Raw genomic sequence first — 17,500 nt, 5'->3', positions numbered from 1 at the left:
TCGTCCGGCTGTTCAGCCCCCCCACAGTACTCCACTAGCATTTGTTGTTCCTCTGGTGACAGAGCAGAGTTCCACCTCTGAAGTAGCCGCGCCACGATCCGTAACGATCTCGATCCCAGCCGGGCAGCTACTCTACCGGCGTCTTTGAGCTCTGGTCCAGCCAGGTCCACCAGGCGTCCCAGCGTGATGAGACCAGAAGTTTGCAGAGTGTGGGTGAGGGCACTGTCTGCAATGTCCAGACGTGCTCCGTAGATGAGGGGCTCTTGAAGTAGCCAGTGTAGCGAGTTCGTGCCTGTGGCTCTCTCTGTCCTAAAAAGTCTCCACACTTTAAAAACATTGTGATAAAAAACAGGTAGTTTCAAAGTGTTCAGCTTTCGAGGGTCCATTAAGAGCAAAGGTTTGTCAAGTCCCAGATCCCCAAATGATCTTAAAATAGTACTGGTCACACATTTCCAAGCTACAGACATTGAACCACATAAAAATCTCTGTAAAAACTGTAAACGAAATGCAGCGGTTCTGCTCTGTAGGTGCACTACGCCCTGCCCACCTTCATCTTTGGGTAGGTATAAAACACTCTGGGGCACCCAGTGTAACTTATCCCAAAAAAAATCTAAAAACATTGACTGGATTCTTGCTAAAAAAGTTACAGGTGGGTCTACACATGCCATTTTGTGCCAAAGGGAGGACGCTGCCAGGTTGTTTATGATTAGCACACGTCCCCTGTAAGACATCTTCGGCAAAAGCCATTTCCAGACAGAGAAAGAGAGAGAGAGAGAGAGAGAGAGAGAGAGAGAGAGAGAAAGACAGAGACAGAGAGAGAGAGAGAGAGAGAGAGAGACAGAGAGAGAGACCCACAGTACCTGTAGATGATTAGCCATGCTAAATTGCCCCTTGGTGTGAACCAGCGTGCATTTGTATGTGCATTGTGCCCTGACTGGTATCCTATACAGTGTGTGTGTGTGATATATACTGATATTAACACACACACTTTATATAGACACACATACAGTATGCAGCATTTCAGAGTCTCAGCATAAATGTGCATTACAGCAGAAGCTGAATGTAGTTTTCCAGAGTTCATAATACTCCAGAGAGCTTTTTTCTGTGTCACTGAAACGAAGCAGTAAAAAAATTCAAGTTTCATTGGGCCTCAGTAGCCATGTACAACACACACATATACACACACACACACACACACACACACACACACACACACACAAACTACAGCAGAGCAGTAAATGGCAAAAAAAGATGGTTGCTGAGGAGTATCTCTGTGATGTAAAGCATTATTACGTGTTATGTGTCATGAACCTCGACCCCAAGATGAATTCTACATCAAAAAACACACAAAAATGTCTGCTTGTCCTGTGTATGTCAGAGACAGACGGAGTTGTGTATGTCACTGTACTTCCTACATAACAGACGATTTTACGTACTTTTCTCATCACATGTCTGAACAACGGACTGCAAATTATTTGAAAAGAGAAATGAAAGTTTTTCTTTACCTTCACACTAAATCTCTGTTTCTCTAACTGTAGCAATTAGGACTTTAATTGTCGTGTCTATGTCACTCTGTATAAATAACTTTTCTGGAATACTTAACCATAATGAGCCTGGTGTGTGTGTGTGTGTGTGTTGTGTTGTGTTCAGCTCTTATTCTCCAAGTGTGAATTTTCCTGTAGCGTATAACTGCCTCATTTAGCTAAATGATGTCTCCCACAGACTACACAGCGTATCTCAGACCTCTCGCTTTCGTCTGCGGATTTAATTAATTACATCCGAGACATGAGAACATTCCACAGTCTATTAGCTTCATCCGATACAGGAACGATTCAGATCCTGTTTAAGGAGTGTTAGAAATCTGTACATGTCTGTGCACCTCACATTAGTAAAGAGTGAGAAATTATTAATTATTAAATTCTATATACATCACATGTCTTGGTGATGGCTGATGGGTGACGCATCGTTATTGTTTATCAGAAGTTAAAGTTGGGGGCACGGTGGCTTAGTGGTTAGCACGTTTGTCTCACACCTCCAGGGTTGGGGGTTCGATTCCCGCCTCCGCCTTGTGTGTGTGGAGTTTGCATGTTCTCCCCGTGCCTCGGGGGTTTCCTCCGGGTACTCCGGTTTCCTCCCCCGGTCCAAAGACATGCATGGTAGGTTGATTGGCATCTCTGGAAAATTGTCTGTAGTGTGTGATTGTGTGAGTAAATGAGTGTGTGTGTGCCCTGCGATGGGTTGGCACTCCGCCTTGATGCCCGATGACGCCTGAGATAGGCACAGGCTCCCCGTGACCCGAGGTAGTTCGGATAAGCGGTAGAAGATGAGTGAGTGCGTGAGAGAGTGAAGTTAAAGTTTGCATTGTCCATTTCTTTGGTTTTTATCCTCGTTAAAGGGTCAATAGTCGATTTTTCTGTTTCTTACTAATATGAATGAGATGGAATAATATGTGGAACATTCATTCATTCATCTTCTACCGCTTATCCGAACTACCTCGGGAACATGATGAACAAAAATAATGCTGTAAATCACTGACTGCAAATAGGTTTGGAAAACTGCACACTGACACGGATGAGGCTCCTGTCAGTCATTTTATAGACACGCCCACAAGACATGCAGCTCGTTGCTGCTGTTCTGTCGAGGCCACAAGCATCAGAGACATCACCGGGAAAAGAATGAGGTCATCCTCCTTTCCGGGAAATTCCAGTTTTTGTTCGTTTTTCTCTAATGGAACATCATTCGCCTTCTACATTAATGCACTTAAAGCATGGCAGCCTGCAGTAGTTAGACTTGAGTTACATCAGCTGTTGCGTTTCAGCCTGGGTAATAAAGTTAGCACACTAGAGCTTTCACCTGATTGGTTGGTTCACTGATAACAACGTTGCTGGTGTGATAGGTGTAGATTACAGAAAGGTTTAGGAAGCTTCTGATGATCTTTTTGGCACAAATATTCATCTCCTGTTAAACAGATTTAAAGAAACAGAATTAGTGATGTTATTAATAATATAACCTGAGCGACGGCTGGATGATGTCTCGTCATTGAGCGACCGACGTTCCTCGCTAATTAACATTTGCTATTTTTACCGTGGCTTCGTTGTGTGTTACCACAGTTTTCAAAGCAGCTGTAGAGAAATGAAACGACTGCTGTTATAAATGGCGCTGTGGGAAATCTTCCATCTCCCAGCTGTGCGATCGCGTCGTCCGCTATAACGTCAATGTCATTAAGTGGGACGTTTCTCGCTAATTAACGTGCCCCAATTATCTCCCTTTCCAATGCAGTTTTGCTGAAAACAGGTACTTTTTTCTGCTTTACTCTGGTGTAACTGGATCCAGCGACACGTGTGTGGGCTTCGAGATTGGATTCCTGTTGTCACTTTATGAGCAGAGATAATTGGTAGAAAAAGAGGTTAAACACCACCTTTGTGACACGTCACTCGTTTGATAGCATCTTAATGAACACAGGAATAAAACATTAGACTGCTGAGTGACTGTGGGCATCAAACACCAGTGAGGAGGTTTAATGAAGTGCAGAATTTCTAAGATTACCATAGAACAGAAAGAGACTGCGTGCGCGCTCGCACACACACACACACACACACACACACACACACACACACACACACAAAAACCAGTGATTCCTCCATCTCTTTGTACACTGCAGAAGAGACCAGAGGGAAGAAAGGATGAAAATCAAGGAAACTGAGAGGACAGATGAATAAAGGGAGAACAGAACAGTAAGATGTAAACATTAGGTTTTATCTGGGCTTGGTTTTAATGTTGTTCTCAAGTTTTAACTTTCCTTCCCTCCTTGTAAGTCTCGTGTTCTTGTTCCGTGTCCTTATACGAAGTCCGAGTCACAAACACACATCAAATCTAAACTTAGAACGATGTGGTTTCGAATCAGAATAAAAAATGCATGGATATGAGGCTTGGCTTTACAAGATGAGGCAAATTTTATTGATGTTTGTTCTCTGTTACTCAGAGCACAGCTCTTATTGATGTCAGAGATCTGAGACAGGAACAAAAACACGGATGGATACAAGCATGGCGACAGGTCAGGGGAGAAAAGCAGGGCCCAACATGAGATATCCATGACTTTTTCAGATGTTGTTGCTGTTGGTAGAATCAAATAGGTTCAAATCCGTCATCACTTCACGCTACAGCATTCAAGTAGCTGTGTTCTTATTATACAGCAGCTGATGGGGTTGTGTAAGTAAATGCTACTACAGCGAGAGCAAACATCACATCTAATAACCTCAAATGTCCACAAACATTCTAATAAATGTACAGAGGTCAGGATTTTATGGTTTTTCATTTTCTGCAATTACAGTAGTTCATGTTTTCACCCTTGCTTGTGTTCTAAAATTTTGTTAACACACACTGCACGTGGATCCTCTCCACTCCCCGATATCTTCGCTGGTACAGAGAGAGAAAGAGAGAGAGAAAGAGTGAGAGAGAGAGAGAGAGAGAGAGAGAGAGAGAGAGAGAGAGAGAGAGAGAGAAAGAGAAGGCCTGTGTCCTGGCTGACTGATGCAGCATAAAATCTTTATTAGAAGAGTGTGAGCATTGCTTGCTGTGGCGATTCTGCTTCATTTCACTTGCAGAAAAAAATGCCATCCATCATCCACAAATAGGTTCTCTTTCCATCCTTCACAGAGCTCCACACCGATTGGACAGTGACTTCCTCATTTCAGCAAGTCGTGCTGTAATTGGACAGCCCGCAGCCCCAATCCCCACCCCCTTGCTGGCAGGAAGGGTCCAGATGTTCTAGTGTCCTGAGTTCAGTAAGCTGCTAGAGGAACACGAGGTAATACACAGCGGAATTACAGCTCCAGCAGACCGTCCTTCAGCCACAGCTTCAGCAATGCGATGCGATGCGAATAATAACCCACATGTCAGTGTTTCCATCCATACTAGTATATAACATGGACATATTCCCACACAGGACAATTCCAGATGTCTTTAAACTTTACCTTCAGTAAAGTGAGTTCAAAACCGTGTTCCAACATGACAAGGCTCCTGTGCACAAAGCAGCTCCATGAAGACATGGCATGGAGGTTAATGACGGAGTGGAAGAACCTGAGTGTCCTGCACAGAGCTCTGACTCCGACTCCACTGAACACCTTCGAGATGAACTGGAACTCCAGACCTCTTCACCCAACATCATTGTCTGATCTCAGTCATGCTCTCATAGCTGAATGAACACAAATCTTCACCTAGTGGAAAGCCTGAGAGAAGCATGGAGCTTTTTATAACAGCAAAGTGATGGTCAAGGTGGACCAATTTTTCTCCATAGACTGTATGTTTGCTACCGCTATATTTTTCTCCATAAGCCTTAGACACACCATGACAGCGTTATAACAAGACCGCAGCATCAGACGCCTGTTTGCTGTATTTTCCAGACATTTCTTTGCATTTCCTATCAGGTTTCACTGGTTGGTGATGGGATCCATCAGACTGAAGTCGTCATGCCTACTTTTGGAGTCTGGTCACTAACTGGCTTGAAATTTGATCTGGATTTGATCAACTGCTGTCTGTCCCTTTAAGAAAACATGGCAGTGGCAGTGATTGTAGCAGAAGGAGCTGCACTATGCAGTAAAACCCAACACAACAGTAACAATACTAACACAAATAAACAGTGTAAATGATGATGTACAACCCAAGTAACACAGCCATCATGTAATACCTATATAATGCTTTTTTTTTTAAATAAAATCTACCAACCCTGGGCATAAAATTCAGTGATGGTGCAACAATAAAACGCTGACTTTGGCGCATGGGTTTTATTCACCAGCTACAGAGAGACAGTTCAGAGCTCTCAGTGTGATGTGGGGCATCAGGAGGAGAAGAAGCGCATGGAGATGATGCTGAATGATGGGGACCTGTTTATGTGCTGGAACGTGATGGAGTGTAACTTTGTGTAGGTTTAACAGCTCTGTTCACTAGAATATTACCAGCTGGAGATGTAATGCGCCTTGCGTTAGTGTGCGCGTATAAACATGAAGGTTCTTAAGGTCTGTACATAAACACGAACACACAGACACTACTACAGCGGCTCTAAACTCAATCCAATGCCATAAATATACCCAGCATGTGTATGCGTGTGTGACGTGCCATAGGTGGTGTAGGCCACTATTTGTGCCATAGTGTGTGGTTTGGAACACAAGCGGCGGATTTGCACAGCCTGTACAGGACACTATGTATCTCATCACGGCGTCATTGGGGAAACCGACAGCTTGAATGAAGCCTGCGTGTAAAATCCCGTTACTCACGTGTAATGCTGCGGGAAGGTGAGAGTCTCCACGCCGCTCCACGGCACGCTGAAGATGAGGATGATGATCTGGACCGTGAGCAAACACACGACGCTGTAGGACCGAGTGCGTATCGCCATGTTCCATTAAATACCACACAAAGATTCGTCGGAGAACCGGAGAGGAAAAACACGACGGAAAAAGGAGGAGATTGTGATGATGTCCGGATGTGAAGAGCTGTGGGGAAAAGTGAGAGGAACAAAAGGGCTGAGAGGAGAAAAGCTGACGGCTTTATTCGTGAGGATGTCAGGAGGAGACTAATGCCTACCTCTGTGTGTGTGTCTCTGTGTGTGTGTGTGTGTGTGTGTGTGTGTGTCTCTCTCTCTCTCTCGCTGTGTGCGTGTGTGTCTCTGTGTGTCTGTGTGTGTGTGTGTGTGTGTGTGTGTGTGTCTCTCTCTCTCGCTGTGTGCGTGTGTCTCTTTCTCTCCTTCTCTCTCCTTTACATGCTCTCTCTCTCTCTCTTCCTCTCTCCTTTACATTCTCTCTCTCTCTCTCTCTCTCTCTCTCTCTCTCTCCCCTTTTCTCTCCTTTACATGCGCTCTCTCTCTCTCTCCTTTACATGCTCTCTCTCTCTCTCCTTTACATGCTCTCTCTCTCTCTCTCTCTCTCTCTCTCTCTCTCTCTCTCTCTCCTTTACATGCTCTCTCTCTCTCCTTTACATTCTCTCTCTCTCTCTCTCCCCTTCTCTCTCCTTTACATGCTCTCTCTCTCTCTCTCTCTCTCTCTCTCTCTCTCTCTCTCTCTCTCTCTCTCTCCTTTACATGCTCTCTCTCTCTCTCCTTTACATGCTCTCTCTCTCTCTCTCTCTCTCTCTCTCTCTCCCCCCCCCCCCCCGCCAAATGCCCACAAGTTTAAAATGCAGATGTTTCAGTAATCTACACAGAGTCCACCTAAAAAGTGAGGGATCAGCAGTTCTTTTATTTTTAGCTGAACACTGAAGACACAGGATATGAGGTTGTTGGTGATGTTACTGATGTTTTAGGGTTTTCTTTACAGCTCTCACATTAACTCGTTTAACCGACCTGTTTATTCCCAGGTTTAAACCCAGAGCTCAGACACAGAGCAGACCTTTCACGCTCCTAACAGTTTATACAGTAATGCTGGTCATGCTGAGTGTTTTTAAACATCTAGATTTAAGGTGAAATACTGATCTGTTGTCTCATTCATCTTGTAATCTCAAAGCCAAATGTTTTCAGTGTTGAGCAAAAACAGTAGAAAATAAAGAATCAGTCAGTTTAATGAGTTTTAACTCGAGTAGCGAGGCCTGGTTGTGCTCATCACCACCAGCACTCACCATGCTCTCTAGTCCTGATTACCCCACATCAGGTCGCACATCAACCTACTTCAGATCGTTCAGGAACAGACGAGGAGCCTGACAGGAACCTGGCACTAAATACAGATGCCTCAGTGAGTTCCTACTGATGTAGAGATAGCAATGAGCTAAAAACAGCCTGCAAGAAGTGCAAAGATAGAAGCTTCTTCATGCTGCTTTTCCCTTACTTCAGTCTCGAGGCGAGTTCACAAAATCATAAACACTTTGTGTAGCAAATTTTTCTGTTGCTTCTGCTTCTTTCTTCCAGGAAGTGTGTATCAACAGTAAATCCTGAGTGACTCTAGTGGTGTGTGTTACAGCTGTTTTGTGGCAGCTGCTTCTGTAGAGTGAGTCAGGAGGCACACACACACACACACACACACACACACACACACACACTACTTTATGCTTTCTGTTGCTTTAGCTGCCTTTAGCTGGTTACTTCATGCTCTTTGTCTTTGGATTCAATGTGAAACTAAACTGTACTTGTGAACATACTGAATGGAGTAAAGAGGTGAACATCTCCTCGTGGGTGATTGTGCGAATCACTGAAATTCCACAACTATCAGCAGGTTGACTGGACTTACCTCATGTGACATCCATGATAGACACCACCCCATTCTCTCTGTGATCGCTGTGCTGTGTCTCTCCTCAGTGCCTCTGCTGGAGGTGTAATCCATCAGCTATTTTTGTTACACTGCTAATCGGCTGACTAGCTTAGCTAGCAGTAGAGCAAAGTTATGCCATTGTCTTTGATAACAGTGTCAAAGTGTCTGTGTACTCGACATTAAAACATCCCCCACCAAGCAACATTTGGGATATAGCCATGTTCTCCATATTTTCACACACACACACACACACACACACTCTCACACAGTGCAACAGCAGCCTGTAATCCAGCTGCCATGCCCCAAACTGCACAACCCTAATTACTGAAAACACTGGCCATGCTGTGCACTACAGGAGGGTGGAACTTTGCATCTCTCTCTCTCTGTCTCTCTCTCACACACACACACACACACACACACCTCGTCTCCCATAATTAGGCCGGATACAGCTCTCAGCTAGCTTTGTCTCAGACTTGTATCTGACTAATGTATTCTTGCAGTGGCATGGAGAACAGAGCCAGGCTATAATCTCACTTTGTGTGTGTGTGTGTGTGTGAGGGAGAGAGAGAAGGTTCTTCCCATCCTATCTGTGCAGTCAAAGCGTGTGACTGTTACAGAGAAATAAGATAACTAAAGAGGATGATGACAGTGATTGGCTGATAATCACACACCACATCTAGTCATGTTCATTTAGCAGACGCTTTTATCCAAACTGATTTACACACGAGACAGAAAACAATCCACTCAGATGACGAGTCACTGCACGGCTCCCACGTGGCTCTCTGCCAGTCCTTGGAATTCAGTCCAGAAACTTTGGCTAACAGTCAATATCTGTTATAGGAGAATAATCAATTACATCATGGTGACAGTAATTCTGATCACATGGACCCTCATCACATCAAACCAGCATCATAATTACACACCAGGTTGTGTTATTCCTCATGCCTTAATTGTTACCCCTGGCAAGCAACTACAGAGAAGCAGATACACTACACATCTCTCTCTCTCTCTGTCACTCTCTGTCACTCTTCCTATCTCCCTCGCTCTACCTCTCTTTCTGTCTGTCTCTCTTGCTCCCTCTCCCTCTCTGTCGTTCTCCCTCTCCCTCGCTCTCCCACTCCTTCACTCCCTCTCTCTCTCTGTCTGTCTGCTGGAGCTGACAGCTTTAAGGTCACACTCGTTAACCAGTCATGGATTAAAAGCCAGAAAGATCCAGAGAAGAGAGAGGAAGATATTTTATATATATAATATATATATATATATATATAGGTAGAGAGATAGATAGATAGATAGATAGATAGATAGATAGATAGATAGATAGATAGAGAATGAGAGAGAGAGCTTCAGGCAGAGATTCTTCACCTGATTGTCGGTCAGTCTCCAGTTATTGGTTTAGGTTTCACATTGCAGTGATATTCCCAGTATTCCCAGTATTCAGAACCAGCAGTTCCTCGAGAGATACTGACTTTACAGACTTCAGATGTCCGACAACACCTTGAAGTTCAGACGGAATCCAGGATCATTCCCACATTCCCAGTAACACACACCAGTAGTTTACTTTATTAATGCCACTGTATTCACACACGGCTGTTGCCATGGTGATAAGATGACAAAGCTTCCAAAGGCGTGAGCAGCATCTGGGCAACACACTGGACCAACACTCTGTAGGCACCAGCACATGACATCCAAACTGTCATTTTATCTCCCCTGAACGTGCTGAGTGTCTTTGGGAAGGTCAGAAATAAAACCTCTACAGCTCCAGTAAACAAACCAAATGTAACTGCACTCATCCACGTGTTCCAGATAGAGTGGACTTTAGTTCTCACCAAAAAAGTTTCATCTCTCGTTTTGTTTATAATTGGCTTGAAAAGCCCCGCCCACCTTGTTGACTGACACAATAAGCTTTTCACTTGCCAGTGGAGTAAAAACAATGCACTGGAGTCTGAAGTGAGCTTCACAAAGCTCTCCAGTGTGTGAAGCTCCCTCTGATATCACCATGCTGTCTTCTTCATCACAAGTTCCTTAGATGTTCAGATCTATGCACCAGGACACCATGGTCCCATAACTCCACCTGATCTGGATAACTTATCAGCCCTTTATCAGGCTTATCAGGCTGGAACAAAATCGTGGAGCTGGAAACTGGAGCTTGTGTACATGTTGAAGGTCTGAAGTACACAAGTGCCCTCTAGTGGCTGTGCTCTGTTATAACAAGCGCCCAAACCAAGCAGAAATAATCCATTCTGAGGTTTTAAAATATTTAATAATTAAGATATGCATATAAATCAATCTTGTGACATCAAGTAAAAATCAACACATCATCCAGTATACAGCTAAGTGATTGTAAACATGAGTAAATCAGAGGCGTCCTACTTCTAATTCAACACTATTACAGCCTGCAATAATTCATGAGTGTCCTCTGTAAGTCACACAGAGCTCACTGACGCTCCCAGATATTCACGTTTAAGACTTCATCATCCTTTACTAACACGACGAGCGTCACTGCACCAGAGCAGCACGACGCCGAGGCTGCGGCGATGTAATGCTGAGGTTATTATTTCTGATTGAACTTGAACAGAATCCTGAGCTGGAGGATTAGAAGCACACACTAGGAGAAGGCTGAGGTCTCGTACGCAGACGAGTTCCCTCGGCTCTTTGGTTTAAAAAAAAAAAACAAAAAAAAAATAAACTCTGGCTGAGAGGTTATAGCAGCTGGAAGTGCACCGGTGTGCTTTAATAGAGAGAAAGAAAAGTGGAGAGAGAGAGAGAGGGTGTGTGTGTGTGAGTGTGTGTGTCTAGGCATCAGTGCTCAGAGTGGGCACACTGGCGAGAGCAGGGATGACAGTCTCGTAGAAGTGGATGCCATTGAGGAACACACTTTCACTGATGAACTCGTTGTGGTCATGCAGTAAGATGGGAGTGGTGTTTATCGGAGAAAACCCGATCGCAGGCAGACCCGCCTACACACACACACACACACACACACACACACAAAGAAAAAGTTCGAAACAGTTCATCTCTGGACTTAATTATAAGAATCTGACATGAGATAAATCACTGAAATAAAGACATGCGGTTGTTTTATTCAGGAGCACTGAGTCACATACGGCTCTGATGAAGCGGCTGTCTGTGGCGGCGGGAAAAATCTCCTTCTTTAACAACATGTTCCTGTGTGAGACACAGAGAAACGTCATCACTGTCATACTGACGCACTACAATCACACTCCTGAGAGAGGACTCTCGTTCTCCTGTGTGTGTGTGTCTATGTGTGTGTGTGTCTTTACATGGACTTGCACGTGGAGCTGAACGCACTCCACCAGGGGTCACTGTCCTCTGTGGAAGTAGTTGTCTGATTCATTCCTTTCTGTTAAGGGAAGAAGAGAATAAACTCATTCACTGACCTGGAATCAGTGCAGAAATTAAGCAGCAGAGAAAATACAGACCTGCGCAAAATCGTACGTGACGTCATGTCCCGCTTCCTTACACCAAGCCTTAATCTGCTCCTCAAACTCCTGCGGCCAAACACACACACACATCACAAACACACACACACACACACGTCCTGTACATCCCCAAAGCTCCAGCACAAAACAACATCCTTTAAATATCTTTCTGATGGAGTCTGATGGATAGTGACACACACACACACACACACACACACACACACACCTGCAGACTGACAGTGGGTGGAATTCTAATGTCAAAGCTGACGTCCATCTCAGCTGGAATGACATTGTAAGCCACACCCCCATTCACCATTGTCATGTTAATGGTGGTGACATCACCCAGAGTGAAACACTCACTCGTATTCAGCCTAAAAATAACACACACAAAATCAGTGTGATGGAACACGAACACACACACACACACACACACACACACACACACACATACACACGTCTTCATTATATTGTCTCACTCACCGCTGTCTCTCTCTCTCTCTGAACTCCAGGAACAAATTAATGACCCGGCGCTGAAAAATATAGCAGACAGAGATAGAGAGAGAGAGAGAGAGAGAGAGAGAGAGAGAGAGAGAGAGAGATATAGAGAGAGAGAGAGAGAGAGAGAGAGAGGTAAAGAAGACAGTCAGTCAGATTAAACAGAGAGATTGGGCAGACTGACAGTTAAATGCATGTAATCAAGTAACTGACCATTTTTTCAGCTGCTGTGTTTTCCACGAACCTGGAACCATGACCTGGACTGCCTGGACACCGAACTGTCACCCCTACACACACCCACACACACACACACACACACACACACACACACACACTCAGTGGCTGAATCGGTCACAATGTAAGACACTGATTATAAGATAAGATTTACTTACACCAAGGATTCCTTTCTCCATAAAACACCGTGAAGGCTTCTGAGGGATTAGCCAGACCTGCAACACACACACGCACACGCACGCGCACACGCACGCGCACGCGCACACACACGCGCACACACACACGCGCACACACACACACACACGCCTCAAAGTTTTTCACAAAGTAATCCACGGTCAGTAAACCATCACTGGCCTCTATTTTAGGTGGCACGTTGCCCAGCCAACCACAAATACACGGCAGGAAGTCCAATACCACCTTAAATTATCCTGTACTGCCTAGTAATGTTGTACAGTGGAGTCGGTCATATAGTAAACATTACACATGTGTGGTTTCCACATGTGCACTGTGAGGAGTGTGTGTGTGTGTGTGTTATTCATTTACCCTCATCCAGGGCAAAGCCTATATTGAGCTTGTGAAACTCGGGGTGCTTTATAAATGACTCCATTCCTTTATGACCTCCAACCTCTTCATCTGAAAAGAAAAAAAAAGCAGTCTAAAGTTTACATGCATTCAGGTCAAGACGTCACACACAACGTGGATTAGATACGTTTCTATATTATATATAGTATTTTGTACGTCAGAGTGAAGAAGAATAAGACAGAACAAATGTGGAGATAGAATTAGTTTGGGACGTAATCTCAGTATACAGACTCTATAGACTTAGTCCAGCCTTTTACGACCTGAAGGAGCAACTAATCACTTAGTAAGTTTACAGACTGAAATAAAAGTGATGCTGTTCTGAATAAATCATAAATAACACAGCAGCATATTACATTTTGTACACGGTTGGTTTTTTAACCTCCCGACCAATCGGTGCTCTCTCACTCTCACTCATTTTCTACAGCTTATCTGAACTACCTCAGGTCACGGGGAGCCTGTGCCTATCTCAGGCGTCATCGGGCATCAAGGCAGGATACACCCTGGACGGAGTGCCAACCCATCACAGGGCACACACACACACTCATTCACTCACACAATCACACACTACAGACAATTTTCCAGAGATGCCAATCAACCTACCATGCATGTCTTTGGACCGGGGGAGGAAACCGGAGTACCCGGAGGAAACCCCCGAGGCACGGGGAGAACATGCAAACTCCACACACACAAGGCGGAGGTGGGATCGAACCCCCAACCCTGGAGGTGTGAGGTGAACGTGCTAATCACTAAGCCACCGTGACCCCTCCAATCAGTGTTTTATTTATTTATTTATTTACCTGGAACGAACATCAAGTGGATGGTGCGAGGGAACGTCTTCCCCGCGGCCTTCAGACGACGAACAGCTTCGATATACCTGAAAAACGAACAGGTGTAAAATACAGTCCCTGATGGATGGATAACGGAGGACAGAGCGCTAAACACACAGAGCTCAACTCACTGTATGGTGACCGACTTCATGTCCTGGGATCCTCTGCCGTAGATGTTTCCCTCAGCATCCTTCACAGCAGCGAATGCATCGTACTTCCAGTGCTCCTGCAGAGTCCACCACACGGACACCACACTTATCCTTCTGTCCTAACTTTAAGCGGTTATCTCTCTAGATCCTTTTTTGAGGATCTCTGGCTTCTTAATCAGCGCTGTGTTTTTTACAATGTGTGTTTTTTTTATTTTGTTTGCAGATACAGTTTTTCCTTTAAGATGTTCCAGGATCAAATTCAAGTCAATCACTGTGCACTGTTAATAAAACAAACTAACCAGATTATTCATTAGCCCATAAAGTTGTGTACCTGAAGTACAAAGTCAACCTTTATGGTGGTGGTGGTGGTGGTGGTGGGGGGTCCCTGAGAGCGCACGCTCTTTACATAACAATTAAAAAAAGATGACGCACTAATCTTCTTCTTCTTAAACTTAACATTGTGGATGTGTCCCCTGTTCCTGCCTGCACCATGGGTTTCTATTCACTCTTCTTTTCAGTGACTGTGAGGAACCTTTGGGTTTCAGTGTGTGTTCATGCGATACCTGGTACACAGGAACGACATCTGTGTGAGAGTTCAGAAGGATGGACTTCAGAGCAGGATCCGTGCCTGTCCATGTCAGGATGGTCACTACTCTACCAGGACACACCTGAGACACCGAGACAGACATTTAGTAACACTTATTATTTATCAAGACTCTATTTATTAGATTTATTAAAGTTCCTGTGTTCCCTGGACCGTGTTAAGGTGTGTAAGGTGCTGAACTGATGTCTTTACATGTTTGACCTGCTCATAAATGCTTCCTGAAGCACTTGTAAAACCTATAAACTAATAAACTTCCTGTGTTGCTCATTAGGAAATTCCTCATACCTCCACTTTCTTCATGGGCAAACCGAGTTCCTCAGAAATCCTGCCAAGGAACCTAAGAGCGGCATCTGTACACACACACACACACGCGCACACACAAACACATGCGCACACACACACACACACACAAACACACACGCACACACACACACGCACGCACGCACACACGCGCACACACACAAACACACGCACACACACATATTCTAGTCAGCATTTCAGACAAACCTGCTGAGTTATCATTTTCTTGGCACGTCAGCACAGTAATGTGTTTGCATATCTGAGCGTTGTGGTGTTTCAGCAGCAATAAATGTGTGAAATTTAAATTGTGTGCTTAAGGCTATAAATAAAGTAACAGATACAACAGAACAGGCGAGCATCCATAAAAAATCTCTCTCTGGAGAAAACATCTATATTTGTCGTGTACCATTCTAACCGGCTTTTTCCAGATGATGATACACAAGAGTGATTTACGACAGACAGCTGTACTCAGGCCTTCCTCAGACCATCAACTAAACAAATCCTCCTCTACGCATTATCTGTGAACCAGTTATTAGAAAGACTATTCTACAGTTTAACCATAATGTTTAAATAAATACAAAAATCAGACCCATGTGTCTGATTGGGTGAGTGAGTGTGTGTGTGTGTGTGTGTGTGTGTGTGTGTGTGTGTGTGTGCGTGTGATCAGCCATCTGCGACTAAGGTACCGTAGTCTGGTTCTGGATGCACCGTCTTCAGACGGAGATATTCCCTGAAAAGGGCAGTGGAGGGATCTTCGCTCGCTCCTCCTCCAACATTCTGTCCATCCTGATCAGGTAACATGCCGCCGTCTCTTTGGGGATGATTAACCAGCAGGAGCTGACAGGTCACACACACACACACACACACACACACACACACACACACACACACACAACTGCTGTGTCAGCACATCATAAAAACCGTTCTGCTTCCTGTAAACACTCATTTATTACAAAACACACCTCATTAGTACTATTAACATCATGACTAAAGCGATATTAGAATCAGAATCAGAATCAGGTTTATTAACCAAATCTGTTTACACACACAAGGAATTCGGTTCCAGCTGTTTGTGACATAACATTATAACATTACAATATATAATAAATATATATATTACAATACATATAATACAATTATAATATTAATATTATGTCTGTTTCTCATGACAAGCTGCATGTTGACCTTCTACTACATTATAATGCAGTAAACAACAAATGACGTTGATGCCGAAAGCTTTGCGGTTCTGATCTGGAATCAGCGTCCAGCGGGTGCGCTGTATTTTTTTAAATAACGACATTAAATACGAGAGCTGATCTGGGACCAGCTGTAACCAGCGTGATTTGTTAAACCGTTATTAAGGGTATTTTGTAGCTACACAGTAAACAGGACAGTGATCAGTGATGCAGATTTCCATCCTAACGCCTTGAATTAACCCTCGGACTGAAAGTGTTGACGTGTAAATCAGGTCACTGTGGAGTAAAAGTGAAGAATAAAGCACATAAAATGCCCCAGTTAGCTCGTTAGCTAGTTAGCGGCCCCTCAGCTCACTTTACCTGTTCAGGACTGAGGATGATGATGATGATGATGATGATGAGAACCAGGCGACTTCTGAGGCGCAGATGATGTGTTACAGGAGCAGAAATGTGCTGTGACACTTTCACAACACCACAGAACGCCTCCTGTTTCCTCACCACACAGTACACTGGTGTACAAAGTCTATTTACTCCGCGTCTGTTCGTCAGAGGCTCAAAATAAAAGCATAAAATGTCGATGCTGACTAAAAAACACACGGATAAGAACTAAAATCGAGTTTTCGTGCATTTTTACGGTGTGTTTTGAAGCGTACTTGTTTTTGTCACAACGGAAGGTTCCAGATTTGAGCCCCAGTTTGTTTATTCACGAACGCGGAGAGGAAAAGTAATCGAACACCGAATCATCGATTTCTTTTAATTCAAACATGAAAAACTACAAACTACACCATTACACCGATAACGGGTTCCCAACACCACCTTTTTTTAGTTATCAAGCTTTAGATTTAAGCTGTTTTAGAGTTACAGAACACAGCTGAATGTATATGCACGCAGATATCAACACCATCACGTGGTTCTTCTCCAAACTGCTGGGAAGTTTAAAGCCCAGAATAAACACCTACTGTGTATGTTAAAGCAATCCTGAGCTCATGACATGACAACGTGCACAATGCTTCTGCCTCTCTGATTCAAACCCACTGAAGAGCCTGTGAATGAACTAGAACACCAGACCTTCTCACATCACATCACATGATCAGGGTCTGAGCTCAGTAATGCCTGTAGCTGAATGGACACAAATCCCCACATCCACAATCCAACATCATCCAGTGGAAAGCCTTAAAGAGGCGTGGAGCTTATTAAACTGACATTAGTTCTACTTTACTACTTTAACCACTGGAGAACTATTAGTAATCCTCCTGATGTTGATTCGCTGAACATATTAGAGCAAACGTGAGCATTGTGTGTGTGTGTGTGTGTGTGTGTGTGTGTTAATCCAAAATAATCCAAAATAATCCATCCAGGCAAAGTGCAGTCCTGACACAGTCATGCCAATAAGGCTATTTTTATTTCGATATTATTTCGATTAGTGTTTTAATAATGTTCAG

General features: G+C 44.0%; 3 protein-coding genes across 3 annotated transcripts in view; all 3 read right to left on the bottom strand.

The window, feature by feature from the left end:
- LOC132837790 (voltage-dependent calcium channel subunit alpha-2/delta-2-like) overlaps positions 1 to 6,623 on the bottom strand; it is a 36,955-nt gene extending 30,332 nt beyond the window's left edge. The window contains exon 1 of the mRNA XM_060857654.1: positions 6,273 to 6,623. Coding sequence (XP_060713637.1) covers positions 6,273 to 6,391 — 119 coding nt within the window. The 5' untranslated portion in view covers positions 6,392 to 6,623. The remainder of the gene's footprint in view (positions 1 to 6,272) is intronic.
- Positions 6,624 to 10,469: 3,846 nt separating this feature from the next.
- Positions 10,470 to 16,785, bottom strand: LOC132837803 (aminoacylase-1-like). The gene is made up of 15 exons (XM_060857676.1): positions 16,419 to 16,785; positions 15,549 to 15,699; positions 14,848 to 14,912; positions 14,522 to 14,626; positions 13,941 to 14,035; positions 13,780 to 13,856; positions 12,944 to 13,033; positions 12,559 to 12,615; positions 12,380 to 12,453; positions 12,152 to 12,201; positions 11,898 to 12,042; positions 11,672 to 11,740; positions 11,513 to 11,592; positions 11,336 to 11,396; positions 10,470 to 11,188 (listed from the first exon to the last, which is right to left on the bottom strand). Exons 2-15 carry the CDS (start codon positions 15,661 to 15,663, stop codon positions 11,024 to 11,026), a joined length of 1,248 nt encoding a protein of 415 aa, XP_060713659.1. The 5' UTR covers positions 15,664 to 15,699; positions 16,419 to 16,785; the 3' UTR covers positions 10,470 to 11,023.
- Positions 16,786 to 17,426: 641 nt separating this feature from the next.
- abhd14a (abhydrolase domain containing 14A) overlaps positions 17,427 to 17,500 on the bottom strand; it is a 6,115-nt gene continuing 6,041 nt past the window's right edge. The window contains exon 5 of the mRNA XM_060857689.1: positions 17,427 to 17,500. This exon is cut by the window's right edge and continues 953 nt beyond it. The gene's annotated coding sequence lies outside the window, so the exon portion shown is untranslated.

The sequence above is a fragment of the Tachysurus vachellii genome, chromosome 22 (assembly GCF_030014155.1).
Source record: "Tachysurus vachellii isolate PV-2020 chromosome 22, HZAU_Pvac_v1, whole genome shotgun sequence".
Taxonomy (NCBI): Eukaryota; Metazoa; Chordata; class Actinopteri; order Siluriformes; family Bagridae; genus Tachysurus; species Tachysurus vachellii.
The sequence above is the reverse complement of the archived record's forward strand: the minus strand, read 5'-3'. Positions and strand labels throughout refer to the sequence as shown.